Source organism: Zingiber officinale, chromosome 1B (assembly GCF_018446385.1).
Source record: "Zingiber officinale cultivar Zhangliang chromosome 1B, Zo_v1.1, whole genome shotgun sequence".
Lineage (NCBI taxonomy): Eukaryota > Viridiplantae > Streptophyta > Magnoliopsida > Zingiberales > Zingiberaceae > Zingiber > Zingiber officinale.
The window spans coordinates 146,748,550-146,765,792 of record NC_055986.1 but is presented as its reverse complement, the minus strand read 5'-3'; the positions used below and the strand labels follow the sequence as shown (position 1 = coordinate 146,765,792).

At 36.3% G+C, this 17,243-nt stretch overlaps 1 protein-coding gene across 2 annotated transcripts in view; it reads left to right on the top strand.

The window, feature by feature from the left end:
* Positions 1–2,125: 2,125 nt before the first annotated feature.
* The window catches only part of LOC121984270 (probable cyclic nucleotide-gated ion channel 20, chloroplastic), a 173,018-nt gene continuing 157,900 nt past the window's right edge, over positions 2,126–17,243 (top strand). For both annotated transcript variants that reach the window (XR_006112837.1, XM_042537174.1), the window contains exons 1-2: positions 2,126–2,318; positions 12,695–13,127. Coding sequence is in view for 1 of the 2 variants with exons in the window: in XM_042537174.1 (XP_042393108.1) it covers positions 12,711–13,127 (417 nt within the window). In the remaining variant the exon portion in view is untranslated. The remainder of the gene's footprint in view (positions 2,319–12,694; positions 13,128–17,243) is intronic.

Below are 17,243 nucleotides of genomic sequence, written 5' to 3'. Positions count from 1 at the left end.
ATGCCGTCGCGGTCTCGCAGAGTCGCTGGTAGAAAGGAAAGCAAACAAAAAATCTAACAGAAAATTGAGAAGAAAAGAGAATACGAAAGAGGAGATCGTCGGTAGAAATTCAAAGAGCTTGAGCTTTGTGTGGCGGCGAAAGAACAGGTGCAACAAAGAACAGACAACATTGCAATGTTTACAAAACTTAATTCATAAAACAATTAATATATATCATTTAAAAGTTGTGGGCCCCTCCAAGAACTTGAGCCTTGAGCTTGTGCGGCAGAAGAGCAGGTGCAAGTGAAGATTTATAAAACTTAATTCTTAAAATAATTTATATATATATATATATATATATATATAATAATGTGGGCCCCATCTAAACTTGGGGCCCTGGGCAATCGCCCAGGATCGCCCGGCCTCTGGGCCGGGGCTGCCTATAAATTCATCCCCTCAAAATATGCCATACGAACTCCAAAAAATTCTCAAATTTTTTTAAAAATCTCTAAAAATTTCATTACAATTATTCGTCTATTAAATTTTATTATATTATTATTATTTTATTACGATATTATACAAGTTATTTATCATATAATGTTTAAAATTTAAAATTTTTAATATGGTTAAGTTAAGTAAGTTTAGTCAGGGGTCAACGTTGGTGAAAAGGAGATTTACATGAGGACAAAGGGGAAAAAAAGTGAAGAAAAGATTAGCGAAAATGACTGTGTTGGCATCCGCACTCTCGTGGCCTACAGCTCGGGTAGATTATCCGAATTGACTCCACCATCAACCATTGAGTTCCTCTTATCACATCATCAACTCTATTTGCCTGCTCGTCGGCACCTTCCACCTCCTATCCCATCTCCCCTGATCGCACGACCTTTTAATAGGACGTATAATAATTATTTTACTTACAGCGGATCCCTCAAATCTAAAATTCTAAATCCGTCTTTGGCTGCGGCGAAGACGACGAAGGCCTGTATGCAAGTTGATTCGAGCGACAGAATCCCTCCCCCTCCGCATGCGAACTTTGACGACGACTTTGGGTGCGGAGGCGGCTCAGCTGGATCGGCTCGACAGCCGTGGCGGAGTGACGTGGTCCAACGGTCCAAACAGAGCAAGAGCACCATTTATTGATAATTTGACTCATTCTATTCCACGTCAACCAGTTTGGGTCAAAGTCAAAAAATAATAAAAAAAACAATTAGCTGAGCGTACCTAAAATCTTATAATTTAACTGATTTTTTTAAATGAACTTGATAAATAGATTTTTTACAAAGATTTCATTTTATCACCCTCTAAAATTCAGCGGAGCTTTATTTTTCATTTACTTTTTATGAAAACAAGTATAATTATTATTCATTTTTAGATAAAAATTAAAAGAGAATTGTTATTATTATTTTTATAAAAATATATTATTTTAAATTAAAATCAATTCAAATAATTAAGGGTGCCCTAGCAATTAAAATTATTATAACAACTATAGGATGTTATATATTATATTAATTATATCCTAGTAGTTGTTAAGAGTGCGGTGCAATAATAAAATACAACAAGTAATCAGAGGACTAGAATAAGAATTCTAAATGAAATGAATATATTAAAGATCAATTTCTAAATAAGCATAAGATATGCGCGAACTAAAAGAGAAGGACTGTCTAATTTTAGAATTACTTGTGCAAAATTTAGATATATAAATTATTTAAAAAATTATATCATAGCTACTATAATAATATCGAAATAATAATATTTTTAACCTAAGAAATATGTTTTGTGTTGGCTTATTTTTTTTTTTAAGGGGGTGCACTTTTTATCCTTTATTGTTTTTCTATTTTAATATTCTTAAAGCGGTTGAAATAAACTTTATAACCATTAAAATTAATCGCTGAACAATAGGTGATAACGAGTACACCATGATAAATGACTCCAAGTCGTCCTTGTCACAATTACTAGCGATGCTTATTATAATAAATTATAGTAAATTTTAAAATCAATCCTCAATGGATGCGAAAATATCATCGAGGGTTCTTCCTACAAAATTTTACCGTGGTTGTCGCCTTGTCGGGCGTGACGGCTTTATTTATTTGTTTATTATTATTATTATTATTATTATTATTATTATTTGTTTTTTTGCAATGACTCCAAGTCAGCCTTCAATTTCTTTTGGTCAAGAAGCTTCGTTATGAAGTTCCTACTCAACGCCTTTGTCTACCCGCCCACGGTGAGCTGATCGCGCCTACCGATCCTCAGCACGCCTTCCCTTGTCTATCGCATTGAACCCGAACTGGTCGGGGGACGGAGTTCCCGCTTCCTTCTTTGCTGCTCGGGGCCGCAAGGTTGGTTTATAGGAAACGGCGGATTTAGCCTCTTCGTTTTTTTGGGTGTGTGTGTGTGTGTTTTCTTGCGTTTTCTGTTGCTTGTTGGGTTCGAGAAGATGACTTTTGGTAGAAAGAATGGATTTTTAGGGCTGCTAGCGTGTTTAAGATGTGTTATGGGTGAATCGGACGAGGGCCCTTTCTGTGGATTTTAATTGGTTCAGCGAGCAAGGTGATTTGGGGATTCCGAACAAAAATTTAAAAAATATTTTATATTTTTTTATTTTGTCATGTTTATTGTGCTTTAGTTGATAGAATCATCACTAAATTTCGGTGGTGCTCATTCATATTGGAAACAACGGTTGATATTCTAAATGCATGAATAAAACGAATTAAAATGGTAAATGCTTACCACGATCTCTCGTAGATCTGCAATCGGCAACGACAAGACTCGTTGTCAGAAGAACGATTACAAGATCGGAAAGCTCTTCGCAATTTCACGAACCAAATTCCACTGCCTCAAATGTTCTTCCCTCTCTCCTTTTGACCGTCGTGTGAAAAACTCTTCCTCTCTTCCCTTTTCACGAATGATCCTTGGACGCACCCCTTATAAAGGGAAATAACCCAGGGGTATAATGGACTTTTCCATTAAGAGTAGTGGGGAACATGTGCATGTTCCCACGTTCCCATTTCCTACATCTCCCACTCGTCCAAGGTAAGTCACTAAGACTAGTTCATTCAGGTAAGTCACAAAGACTAGTTAGTTACAAAGTCCTAATAAGTCACATAGACTATTTGAGAGTTTGACCACAAAGACCTAATAAGTCACATAGACTATTTGAGAGTTTGGTCACAAAGACCATATTAGAACATCCAATTCATACTTAGAGAAAATGATTCGTGCGACAGCAAGCACATTGAGCGATAATTGATAAGAAGATTGTTACACCTTACATAGCCGCTCTATGAGCGATCAATGCTAACAAAGTTGTTACACTTTACTTAGTCGCTCAAATAAATTAGAGATACTCTCTGTATAACACATAGCTTCTTTCCTGGTGGCACATAACCTTTATCCAAGATTCATCCAATCTCCAAGTGGCACACAACCATTATCTTGGAGATATCCATGTCTTGCTATTTACCCAGATTAAATAATTTTCATTTACTTCAATATGAACATCTCTAATCCCTTATAATGACCAATATGTCAAGAGCATGTTCCATATCCAATATTCATTTTTATACATAACAGAAATGGATCGACCAGTGAATAACATCTAATGATATAAATATATTTAATCTTCCTTTTTAGTTAGAATCTATTCATACTAATTAGTCGCTTTTCTAATTATGTTCCATAGACCGAATCATACATAGCTATAGGATACATGCTAAAGTAGCAGACACTGATTAAAACTTCAAGTAAACAGCTAAATAGTCACTAAGGTAAAATAATTGAGATTAACATATAGGGATGTAAATGAACCAAAAGGTTCGCGAGCTATTCGGAGCTCGATTCGGTAAAAGGTTCGTTCGAGTTCGTTCGTTTATCTTATCGAGCCGAGCTCGAGCTCGAGCTCAAGCTTGATTTCAAGCTCGACAGTTTTATCGAGCCGAGCTCGAGCTTAAGGATATTCGGTTCGTGAGCTCGCGAACATGTTCGTTTATAAGCTCGCGAGGCAAAAAAACGAGCCTTAAAACGAGTCTTAAACTGAGCCAAAAAATGAACTCTAAAATGAGCCAAAAAAACGAGCTCTAAAACGAGCCTTAAAATGAGCTTTGAAATGAGCCAAAAAAAGGAGTTCTAAAACGAGCCAAAAACGAGCTCTAAAACGAGCCCGAGCTCGTTAAACAAGTTAGGCTCGTTAACTTTGATAATCGAACTAATAACGAGCCGAGCTCGAATTGTTCGCGAGCTTGATAATTACAAAACGAGTTGAGCTCAAGCCTTGTGATAAAAGTTCAATTCGAGCTCGAGCCCGAATATAACTTAAACGAGCCGAGCTCGAGCCTAATACTGTTCGGCTCGGTTTGGCTCGTTTACATCCCTATTAACATATAATCTCAAAGATCTCACATAGTAGAGAAATAGGGATCCATTCTCCTACTACCTTTATTGTCGCAATAGCACATGTGGTATGAATAACATGTTACGATGTTATTCTTCTTACTAAAAAGAGCGCATGTTGTCTTCAAATTTAACATCATATAGATTTTAATCTAGACATACCTAATGTTAAACCCTGAATTCAACATATGAATTCTAATATGACTTTCAACAAGTTCAGTAAATGGTGGGTTCATTTACTTCAATCATTATTAACATCTAAATGATCTCATCTTGACACAATTATTAAGGCGACCTCAACTTATGGATCTGTCTCTAATTTCAGCTACATAAGTTATTCCATAAGTAACAGTTTTACCTTTATTTGTACTTAACAAACAGAGATGATTGTCCATGTGAGTGGACCAATCTTAACTTGCCAACATGTTCTCCGAAATCTTATATGAATGTAACAAATACAACATATACACTGAATAAATTATGACAAATGACATAATCCAATCACAAAGTCTGATTGTTATTTCTATGTTGTTACATTCTACGAAGTCCTAAAGACTTGACATGTTCTTTAAATGACTCTTTAGTCACTTAGTAAAAGGATTTGCAAGCATAACATGTATATGGACATACTCAAGAATTACTTTTATTTTAGTCACAATATCCCTCACAAAATTATATTTAATTTCTATATTCTTGCCTTTGCTGTGATATTTGGGATCCTTGGAACAAGTTATTGCAGCTTGACTGTCATATTATGCAGTTACTGGACTCCCACTATCCTCAGCAATTTTCAAATGCTTCAGGAACCTTCTCAACCAGACTACTTCTTGCACAACCACTGAACATGCCACATATTCAGCTTCCATAGTTGACAAAGCTACACAAGCTTGTTTCTTACTGTTCCAAGAGATGGCGCCACCATTCAACAAGAATGCATAGCCTGATGAGGATTTTCTATTATCCAGGTCTCTAGCTCAATCTGCATCTGAATAACCTTTCAGACTCATATCTGATTCTTGAAAATAGAGACAATAATATGTTGTCGCCTTCAGATATCTGAATATCTTTTTCACCGCCTTCCAGTGTCTCGGTCCTGGGTTTGACTGGAAGCGACTGATCAAGCCCATAACATAGCTAATATCGGGACGTGTACACAACATAGCGTACATCAAACTACCAATAGCACTGGCATATGGTTTTTATTCATCTCAGCTATTTCCTCTGGAGTTTTAGCACACATACTTCTGCTCAAAACAGTACCTTTCACAATAGGTGTATGTTCTATGTTGCAATATGACATGTTGAAATGATATAACATCTTATTTATATAAGACTCTTGTGACAGACCCAAAAGTCTTTTAGGACAATCTCTTATGATCTTCACTCCTAAGATGTATTTAGTTTCTCCCATATCCGTTGTATCAAATTGTGATGACAGTCACTTCTTGACTTCATTCACATATCCTATGTCATTTCTAGCTATCAACATATCATCAACATATAATGATAAAATGACATACTTTCCTTTTTTCCTTTTCAGGAAAACACAATGATCCTCATTGATCATCTTGAAACCATAAGATAAAATGACTTCGTTAAATCTTATGTTCCATTGTCTTGACGCTTGCTTTAGCCCATATATATATTTTCTAAGTCTACATACTTTCTGCTCTTGGCCTTCAGCAATGAAACCTTCTGGCTGAACCATATATATTTCTTCGTCAAGATCACAAGAAAGCGGTTTTTACATCTATTTGATGTAATTCCAAGTCATAATGTGCCACAAAGGCCAAAATAACTCGTATTGACACAAATTTCACTACAAGAGAAAATGTCTCTTCAAAGTTAATACCCTCCATTTGGGTATATCCTTTTGCAACTAAGCGAGCTTTGTATCTGTTAATCGATCCATCAGCTTTCCTCTTTATTTTGAAAATCCACTTATTCCCAATAGCCCTTTGACTCGGAGGAAGATCGACTAAGTCCGAAACATGAATCATTGCAGCTTTGTATTTTTTTCCAACTCTACATCCCAATGCTTCCTCAATGGATTGAGGTTCGTCATCGTCAATTGAAAGTGTAATCAATGCCTCATTCTCAATATCAAACCTCTTCTTAGGTTTGATCTTACGAACACTTCTTCGTAAGTTGGGCTATTTAGAAGTCAACTCATGACTCGGCATATCACTCCCACTCGGTTGACTAGACTCAAGTATCCTTTTGACACCTCTCTTGTTGATAATATCTCATCCTCCTCAAATAGAGGAACATTTTTATCAACATCACCTCTGATTGGGAATTTTGTTTCGAGAAAAGTTGCATCTCTCGAGTCTATTTCGGAGATGGTCCCATCTAGTTGCTCACCTATGAAAACATACCTTTTGGATGTCTCATGATATCTTATAAAGATATATTTCTTATCCCTAGGTCCCAATTTTCCATACTTATGAGAACTATCATGAACATAAGCAGCTGACCCTAGTGTCTCAGATTACTCAATCTAGTTTTTTGTCTGTCTAACGTTCATATGGGGTAGATGGAACTGAGTTTGAAGACACTTTGTTAAATATATAGGCTGTAGTTAGTAATGCATTCCCCAATAGGAGATTGACAAATTAGCCTGCGTCATCATAGACCTAACCATTTCAAGAAGAGTCCTATTTCTTCTTTCAGCTACTCCATTTTGCTATGGAGTTCCAGTAATTGTCAGCTATCTTATAATCCCTCTATCATTACATATTGTCTTGAACATATTAGACAAATATTCCCCTCCACGGTCAGTGCGTAAAGTCTTAACTTTACGTTCCGTTTGATTCTCAACTTCGTTCATATAACGAATGAAGCATTCCAATGCTTCAGATTTGTGAGAAATCAAATACACATGACCGAACCGAGAGAAATCATCAATAAATGTAATGAAATAGGAAGCTCCATGTCTAGCCGTCACATTTATTTGACCACAAATATCCGAATGAATTAACTGCAATGTTGATTCAGATCTAATAGCCTTACCAAAATGGTTTTCTAGTTGCTTTTCCAGCAAGACAATGCTCACATATAGACAATTGAATCTTAGCCCGAGTGCCCAATAGACCCACTCTAGCCATCCAATTCATACGTTCTTGTCCTATATGTCCTAATCTAGCATGCCAAACCTTATCAGTTATATCTGCATCACTAGTTGGAGCAATATTTGAAAAACAACCATCAATAGCATAATTGACATATGGTTCTACATCAAGAATCATAAAACCATTTGTTAAAAAACCATGTCCGATTGACACTGAGTCAATCTTAAATTCAACACACTGACTGTAAAAATTAATACAATACCCTAAATCAAGAAGACATGTAACGGAAACAAGACTCCGTCGAATTTCAGGAGCATACAGGACATCATGTAGAAATAAAACTCTACCACCACGGAGGTTGAGTTTGCAAGTGCCGACTCCTTTGACTTTAACTCTTGCATTGTTTCCCACATAGATCCACTTGTTGCCAGTTGGTACCTGACAGTACTCAACAAATGTAACTCGTTCTCGAGCTACATAATTGGTTGCTCCCGAATCTATAATCCACAAAGGATAAGAATTAGCTAACAACACTGAAATAGCAACAAAATACTCAGGAAAAGAAGACACACTTGGATTTATCTTTTTCGGCTCAGTGCACTCTCGAGCGAAGTGACCCTTCTTGCCACAGTTAAAACAAGTCAACTTGTTTTTAGGTTTCTTTTCAATGTTCTTTACTATCTTCTTGATTGGGCCCTGTCCCACAGCAGCAACTTCTCTCTTCTTTCCCTTTCCTTTCTTGAAACACTTCTTTTTCATGGATCCAGATGATCCAGCAGAACCTATAGCCATATAGGCTTGTCCACAAATCCTTGCGGATTTAACTCTCTCCGCCTCCAATTCTACATGGCATGAGACGTCAGTGAAAGTCTTGATGCTCTCACTTGAGTTAGGATCTGCTTTATGGTCTCCCAAGAATCTGGAATCATGTTCAACATCTCCATGAGATGTTGAACCATTGATACATTCGAACGCTTCTTGTAGATGTCAAACTTGATTGTCGAAGCTTGCTCAGATTTACTCCACTGTATTTTCTTTAAGGGCTACCCAAACTACATGAGCCGAAAGATACGACTCATACTCAAAAGCTAGGTCATCTACCATTGAACTAATCAATATGTCTTTTGCAATGGAGTTCTTTTTTTCCATGCCTTATAGGTATCAAGATCTCGTCTGTGTTGTGCAGTGGGACCATCTACAGGTCTATCATAACCTGATTTACAGTCTCTAGAACTTCTTGTTCCTCAAGTACATATTGTATCATGAGGTGCCAGATCTTATAGTTATCCCCATTATGTTTTTCACCCTTGTTGAGTTCATCTATAATATTTTTGGTTGCCATAATCTATCATAAATAAACACATTATTTAGTATTCAGTTGAATTCATATGCATGCAATTTATGATTGACTCAATATTAATTTGAGTTGGTTTACAAAATCAAGTGACAACAATGTTTTCACTCATCATTCGTATGACCAATCAAATCAATATTGATCAATTCTATTACACACATCCCAACAAATGAACTAATCATTTATAATATCATGATTTCTTTAATTAAATGAACTGATCATTTAATAAAAATGAACTAATTATGCATCATGTCGAGTAAACAACATAAATAAATGAATGTATCATTAACATAAAATTATGCTGCATATTGTTAACATATAACTAACTGACATAAACGAAATGGACTAATATTGTTCATACATAATAAAAATAACAATAACAGAACTCTAGTAAACTAGATAGGCTACTACCACTCCCACTAGGGTAGACACTAGTGCAGTGGCCAACATTATCCCTTTAAGCCTGAACTCATTTGGGGTAATCTCAGGCAGGACAGCTTTAGGATTCTCTATAAGATCCTCAATTGGATCCTCTTCGATCATTTCCGGGTCCTCTTCGAACTCTTCAGGATCCTCTTCAGTCATATGGTGAAGCAGTTCCTCACATAATACTGAATATGTGATGCGTCCTTGATGACACCCCCAAATATAGTCAGCTATCATCCTAGGATTTTCGGGCAATGAACGCATTAAAGCCCATATTCTATAACTATCCAGGATTGGGAACTCTTTTCGCTCAAGTTTCCAAAATAGATCATCAAGCCGTCTAATGTGTCCGTCGACTCCATAAGTAGAGTTATACTCTATCTCCTGAATTTTCTCCCTGAGCTGATTTCGTCGCACTTCGCGACGAGTCAATGTGGTAATCGTCCGTGCCATCTGAAAAATTGAAATTAAATAAGTCAGTACAAAACCGGCTTAATTCAATTTATATAGGCATAGTACCAACATAATAAATCAAGAAAAATAAATCTTCTCGATTTTCAGGAGTCTAAGTCGACTGACCCATTGGATCGGTTGATTAGGAATACAGATCCTAAGCTTGGTCCATTATCCACAATTAAAACTGATCTAATTGGATAGGGATCTTTGTACCTATGTTCTGTTACTATTTGATCTAAGTCCATATCACCCAATTTCAGATTTATCGATCAAACTCAGGTTCATTTGATCAAACTAATGCTCATTGGTTTAACTCTGACCAATTAGAACAAATCTAATCATTTTATCAAATCCGACCTAATAGAACAAATCTGATCATTTGATCATATTTGGTCCATGCCCAATTAATCAACCCAAATTGATTCCGGTTTGAATCAACCTGGTTTAATTAAACTAACTAATAGTTTAATTGGACTAAACTAATTTGGTTAAACTAACATAATTAATTTAAATTGGACCAATAATCCTAATTTTAATTAATTCCAACATGCATAATTTATATATATATATATATATATATATATATATATATATATGTAATTATATGTATAATTTTTTTTTAAACACGTAAGCAAAAAAAAATAGATATGCATGAAAAACAATTATGGTTTGATTAAATAAATCAATGTAACTTAATGCTTAAAAAAAACTTCTGTAAAAGCCTAACCACGTTTTCCATTTTTTTTTATTCCACGTTTTCCGCCACCGTCCCTTTTCTTGCCACGATCTTCACGTCGCACACCGCCTCACTCGCTGCACCCAGCCTCACAACGACAAACGTTGTGCAGAAACTGCAAGAGGCAGCCTCGAGCACGCTGCCGCCCATGGATCATTGCCACTAGCATCCTCTAATGACGCAAGGCCTCGGCGAGAGGCTGCCATGAGCACAACCACCGACCAAAATTGGAGACAAACTCCGTGAGTGTCCCTCGAGGCCTACGGCGTAGGTGACTGTGGCAGATTGCGACATGGACACAATCTTGCTCGGCTATGACAAAACTAGGCGGAGACAAACTCCGTTCACTGGTAATAGTCGCTGATCACGACTCAGTCGTGATTTCGCCCAGCAAACAGAATGAACAGAACCAAGCCATAAAATGGATTCAACGCTGAGGTAAAGATTTAGGGATTTATCATACATTTAGAACTAACACCGCTCTGATACTATTGTTGATATTCTAAATGCATGAATAAAACGAATTAAAACGGTAAATGCTTACAGCGATCTCCCGCAGATCTGCAATCGGCAACGGCAAGAGTCGCTATCGGAAGAGCGATCACAGGATTGGAAAGCTCTTCGCAATTCCACGAACCAAATCCCACCGCCTCAGATGTTCTTCCCTCTCTCCTTTTCACCGTCGTGTGAAAAACTCTTCCTCTCTCCCCTTTTCACGAATGATCCTTGGACGCACTCCTTATAAAGGGAAATAACCCAAGGGTATAATGGACTTTTCCATTAAGAGTAGTGGGGAAGTGAGCATGTTCCCACGTTCCCATGGCATGTTCCCACGCTCCCATTTCCTACAACAACTTGGTATAAAGTTGCTAAATACTGATCAACAATCTCAAGCTGAGTTAACTGGCTCATTGTATTCATTTTTTCTTCATTTATTTATTCAGGACGTGTAGCTAAGCCTTCAAATTGTATGTTTTCAACATGAATCATTCTGCCTATTTTTCCATTTTCCTTTTAAGTTTGTCTTCAAATAGTATAGGAGTGGCAGTACAACAAAAACCCTATGGATCAGTGGTAAGATAAATGATTTGCAGGAAAATTTAGATTTAATTTTCATGTACTTTTATAGTATTATAACTACTTAAATATCTATGATTAGTTTGCATTGCACGCCTACATACTTGGATGTTGAATCTGGGTCTCCTACTTGGAGATAATGTCTATATTAGTATATCACTAGACAACTGAGAAGACATTACACAGCCAATAGTTTTAGGTTGAATGGGATTCAACAACTTATAGTTTTAGCTAACTCTTACAATGAAATTGGAAGTGCCAATACCTGTAAATCTGATTTCACTTTGCTTGATATTGTCTTTTCATATCAGTTAGGTTATAATTGGTGTTTCTCTGGCATTTGTAAATGTTTAAACTTCACTTAAATAAATAGCATAATCATCCCTTAACATGGTTTCAAGTTTATTCGTAATTGACTAATTATTCTTCCCAACTGCTGTAAGTAATTGAACATTTGTTTTCTTTGTGGAAAGCTGCGTGATAGGACCTAGGGGTAGAGACATTCCTGCAACATGTTAGAGCATAAATCTCCACAGCTCCTCAAAAAACTGTATCAAATGAATGAGATGAAGCATTTGAATCATCTGGATAATCATCTTCATATCATCTGTCATATTTGGGCAGTATTCCTTGAAATGTTATTGGAGTATAGAATGATTATATATTTCAGAAGCTAACAAGTAACTTAGAATTTTCGTTTGATCCTACTATATAGATTATTTTAATTCCATGAAAAAAATGAAATAATTAGTAGATAATATATATATACTGTTAAATTTTGTGAATGTTCCTTCTTTTCATTGATTAGGCAGGCATGAAATAGGTTTTTTTATAATGAATTTAAACAACTGCATAGGCTGATTCAAATGATATTGAAGACCTAACATTGGTATTAAGTCAAGAGTTCTCTTGGACACTAAAATCTTGGACAAACTCTAAATCTGGATGCTAAATTTATACTCTTTGTACTCTTCTTTAGTTTCTTGGTGATGGTGCTTGCTATAATTTTAAATGAGAACCATGACTTTCTTTACCAGTAGTTTCTTGTCAACATAGTTAACCATTATGATAAAATCTGGTCAAAGTGGGTTGGAGAATGCTACGATGTAAGAAGATTAATAATCTTGAAAGGAGGGGAAATTCCTCTTATTAACATTTAAAGAAATTTTTCACTAAATGATTTCACTCAAAACAAACTTTTTTCAGGCTTGGATCTTGAGAAATGACTAATCGTGAAGATGATCATGTCCCCATGCTGTTGGGAAGCATTGAATTGCCAAGATTTACAGCCAGGAGTGCATCGATGTCTATGCCACCCTCCTTTGCCATTGAAGATACCTTTATATCTCACACTGGTCCTCTTCGTATCCAGAGGGCTCCTGAGATTAGTACTGTAAGTGGCCCTTTGAGTAGGAATAGGAGGCATGGAGTTACCAGAATGCAAAGTAGATCAAATGCTGTTACACCTGAAGAATTTGGCTTCGATGATTCGTCTTATGGTGGCGATGTCATGAGAAATGAACATTTGCTGATGTCTGGGCCTTTGGGACTGTGCAATAATCCTGATTGTACTGAGTGCCCTGCAGCTTATAAAACCAAAAAGGCATTTCCAAGAAGCTCTATATCTAAGGATAAAAAGGTTCACTCCACCCTTTGTTCAATTGCTGTTTTTCTCTTGTGGTTATTTATGGTTGCTGAGTTTAATATAGTCACTATGATCTTTAAAATCAGCTACTTGTCTACTCTTTGACTTAGTATTTAAGTGAGCTAATGAACATTATTGTAGACGAGATGCATTTGGAAATTGATGCATGACAAGGTATCATCAAGATCAAAACTATAAGCTTGATCTCACATGTTTCTTCTCTAAATTGACCAATAAATACTTTTTGACGTGTAACCTTCATTTAATCTAGAATTAAAGTTTTTACGTAGCAATAACTTGTGGCTTATGATAAGGACTCGCCATTTATTTGTTTGGTTTCCAAATAACATCAGCAGTAGTGTAGCACCTTCAACTTGTTCAAATAAAAACTACTTCAGATGAGTCTACTCTAGATTGTTGGATGTAAATGAATGTGAGCACACAACAGAGTGGATTTACTTAAATCATTCCTACAACTTGAACTTCTGTATTATCACTACTTTGGTCAAGAATGAATTCTACTGATCCTGTTCGAAAGTCGAGGAGGTGGATGCTGGGGACGTGGCGCTTCTGCTGACCTCCGAGGGACTTTGCTCCTGCATGCAACGCAACCAGCATCAGTGTCGAGCCAGGGAATGAGTCCCGACGATGGTCCTCTGACGCTCAAGTCAGCCTCCGGCGAAGCAAGAAGCAAAGGTAACTATAGCGCAACTGTAGAGATCGCAAGAAAAAGCATACCTCCGTCGATACCTGGACCCAAGGTTGTCAAAATCGAGATTCTACGTTGAAACGGAAGAGAGTTGTAGAATCGTAAACTCGTAGTATCGTAACACGAATCGTAAGTTTCTACCAAAATGTAAAATTATATATAAACATATATATACTCATAGAAAATAACATAGATAAGATTAATAACCTCAAAAACACATTAAACATTTGATTAAACTAAACATTTATAAGGTCTTCTACAATCCACACATAAAATAAGTCATAAGTCACAAATTTTAGATAACATATAAGTCTACAACATGAAAAATAATAGTCAAGTTCTAAGCTTCATAAATTCATGAATTCATAATCATCCTCCATGTGTTCTTCATCTCCAGCATCCTCCATGGCATCTCCACCTTCTTCAACTTCATCATCATCATAACTAGGCAGCTCCAAATCATCATGAGGTGCTCCACTACTAGGTCCTTCTTCAACTGGAACCAAATCTTCATTTGAAGCATCCAAATCTAAATTTTCACTATCATCCACAATCCAATCATCATCAGAAGCTAGGTCATCAATGCTATAGTCATTGACTTTCCTCAATTCCTTCTTTTTGGCTAATTTTGAATTAGCCATCACAAAGACTACGTCATTCATCGTTTTTGCCTTCAAACAATTTCTTCTCTTAGTGTGGACCTAAATAATAACAAAATCAATTAACACATACTCATATAATCACATACAACTAGGTAATTTCATTCAAGAATGAAATGTTTGTTCTTGATCTCAGAATTGTTGTTCGAAGTAGCTGGCCGAGAACCCTTTTTATAGCAGTTTCAAGCCTGATCCAAATCCCCTGATCTTCGGGATCAAGCCTTGACTCGACTCGGATCGGTCGATCGATCCCCTGGTTCGGTCGACCGAACCTGCTGAACTTGCCCGACCTTTTGTGCAGATGCAGCCTCTCTTGATAGCACCTGCGTTCGGTTGATCGATCCCTCTGTTCGGTCGACCGATCAGCCGATGGTCTCTGCCTCATTTGATCCGATCAACTTGCTCGACCAGGTCTCTGTCTATCTTCGGTTCGGTCGATCGATTCCGAGGTTCGGTCGACCGATCCCTCTGGTCAACCTTTCACCGAGAGCTGGATTATGATCCTTTGTGTACTGGGGTTCGGTCGACTGATCAGGTCGTTCGGTCGATCGATTAAGGATGAGTCAGACCCTACTGTTAGTTTCCTACAACAGAGAGGCAAATAGAGCAAATAATATTAAACAATTAAGTTGACAGTCTTCGAACTGTTCGGTTTTGACTTTGGATTTCCTCCGGAAACCCTAGGTCGAACTGACGCCTACTGTTCCCTCTTCGGGGAACGCGTCCTCACTTACTCTTTTCAGAAGAGTTTACCTATTACCAGATCGGTCCTTTAGACCGACTGGACTTTCTGCCTAGGGTTACCACCCCCTAGGACCTAGGGTTACTACCCCTAGGGTTTTTCTCAATCTAGGGTTACCACCCCTAGGACCTAGGGTTACCACCCCTAGAATTTTCTTCAGCCTAGGGTTATCACCCCTAGGACCTAGGGTTACCACCTCCTAGGGTTTTCTACCTACCTAATCGTAGCTAGGACTTTCCACCACCTAGGGTTATCGTCCCTTAGGATTACTACCCCCTAGGGTTTTCCACCTGTCTAGAATCCACTAGGACTTTTGCCTAAGACAACTTAAGACTTTCCTGCAAGCTCAATGAACCTTGTTAGATAACAAGACAACTTAACTTTCGACCCTTTGACATAATCAAAACACAGGTTCGATCGTCGGATGCTTCCCGCACCAACAGTCTCTCCATTAGCATTTGCGGCATTTTTTTTTTTTCAAAAATCACAAAATAATGTTAGTTTTCTAAATTATTAACATAACTAAGTGGCAGAAAATTTTTCTATGGAATTTATAAAATAAATTACTCTTTCTCTGACATTATGAATGCTTACACTTACAAATTTTTTGGTTTCTTTGTTGTTTCTATCATCCTTTGACTAGTCAAAAAGTTGGTCATGGTATGTGCTTGTTTTACTAAGTTCTTTTTGAATAATTGATGAGTGATAGTCTATGAATGGAAGAATATTATGTAAATCATCGTGCTTTCCAAGGATGTTATGAATTTATCGGCATCTTCTATCAAGCAATCATGCCAATTGTTTTGTCAGTAGTGATTTTCACAACCTAAGGGATCAATTAAAGTATTATTTATCTTTTGCATTTAAATTTTTTATGAAATAATTGTTAAATTGTTTTCTTTAATTCTTATTTTCCTCGAGTTAACTTATAACTAGTAGTTTATAAATCTTGGCCTTAAGTTGTCATTCTAACTGCAATCTAATATTTAACTCTTCTTTATACCTTACTGTTTTTTTATTTTCATCTAGAGTCTTTGACATTCTTTTTTATTATTCCCCGCCCAGGATCAATCTAACTAAACAACTGAACATAGATAACTCTATTAACAATAATATATTCTGTAGTGGTGAAGAGTATAAAATTAAATAATAAATAAAACACAACTCTATCTGTGTCAAATAAATAATGTGTGAACACAACGATAGCATCCATGTGTTCATTTATCGAAAAACACTCATGTTAAATATAAATGCAAAAGTCTACTTGTATATTATTGGTTACAACTATATATCATCATAGTTGACACATTATAATTATAGTCATTGAAGGGTGGTTCAATGCATTTGGAAATTCACCTATCCCAAGTATAACAATTTCTAACATTTTCACCAATTAAATTGAATAATGACACTACTTGATGTCACTAGTGACATCTTCAATTTATGTTGTTTCTTTTGTACCATTGGATACTTCACTTACATCTCATATTGTTTCGTGTTGCGACGATGAACCTCAAGACATGACTTAAAATTTCAAATTGTATTGGAGTTTCATTTTATGATCAGAATAATATGATTTTAGTATCGTACCATGAGCTAGTACTTTTTTATATAAAATATATTAATTAAAAAATATTATTATAATATTTGATTATTATAGATACTTATTATTAGATTAAATTAATATTTTAAAAATTAAGATGGAGTAAAAGTCAATTTAGGATTAACTAATCTAGAATTAGAATTTTTTTTCCATATGTGTTAAGATGATAAGAATAAAAATAAAATAAAATATGGGAAGAAAGAGAGAGGGGAAATAATTAACTATTAAAAAAATTAAAAAAGAAAATAACTGTTAAAAATTAAAGGAAAATTTTTAAAATTGAAAAAAAAAACAACCTGCGGTCTTGTGTGGTTGTGGGGCTCACGCAAGGTCTCTTAGTGGTCGCGGGGCCTCTGTGGTTTCCATGGGGCCTTAGGGCTTTGGGCGAGGCTTCTGC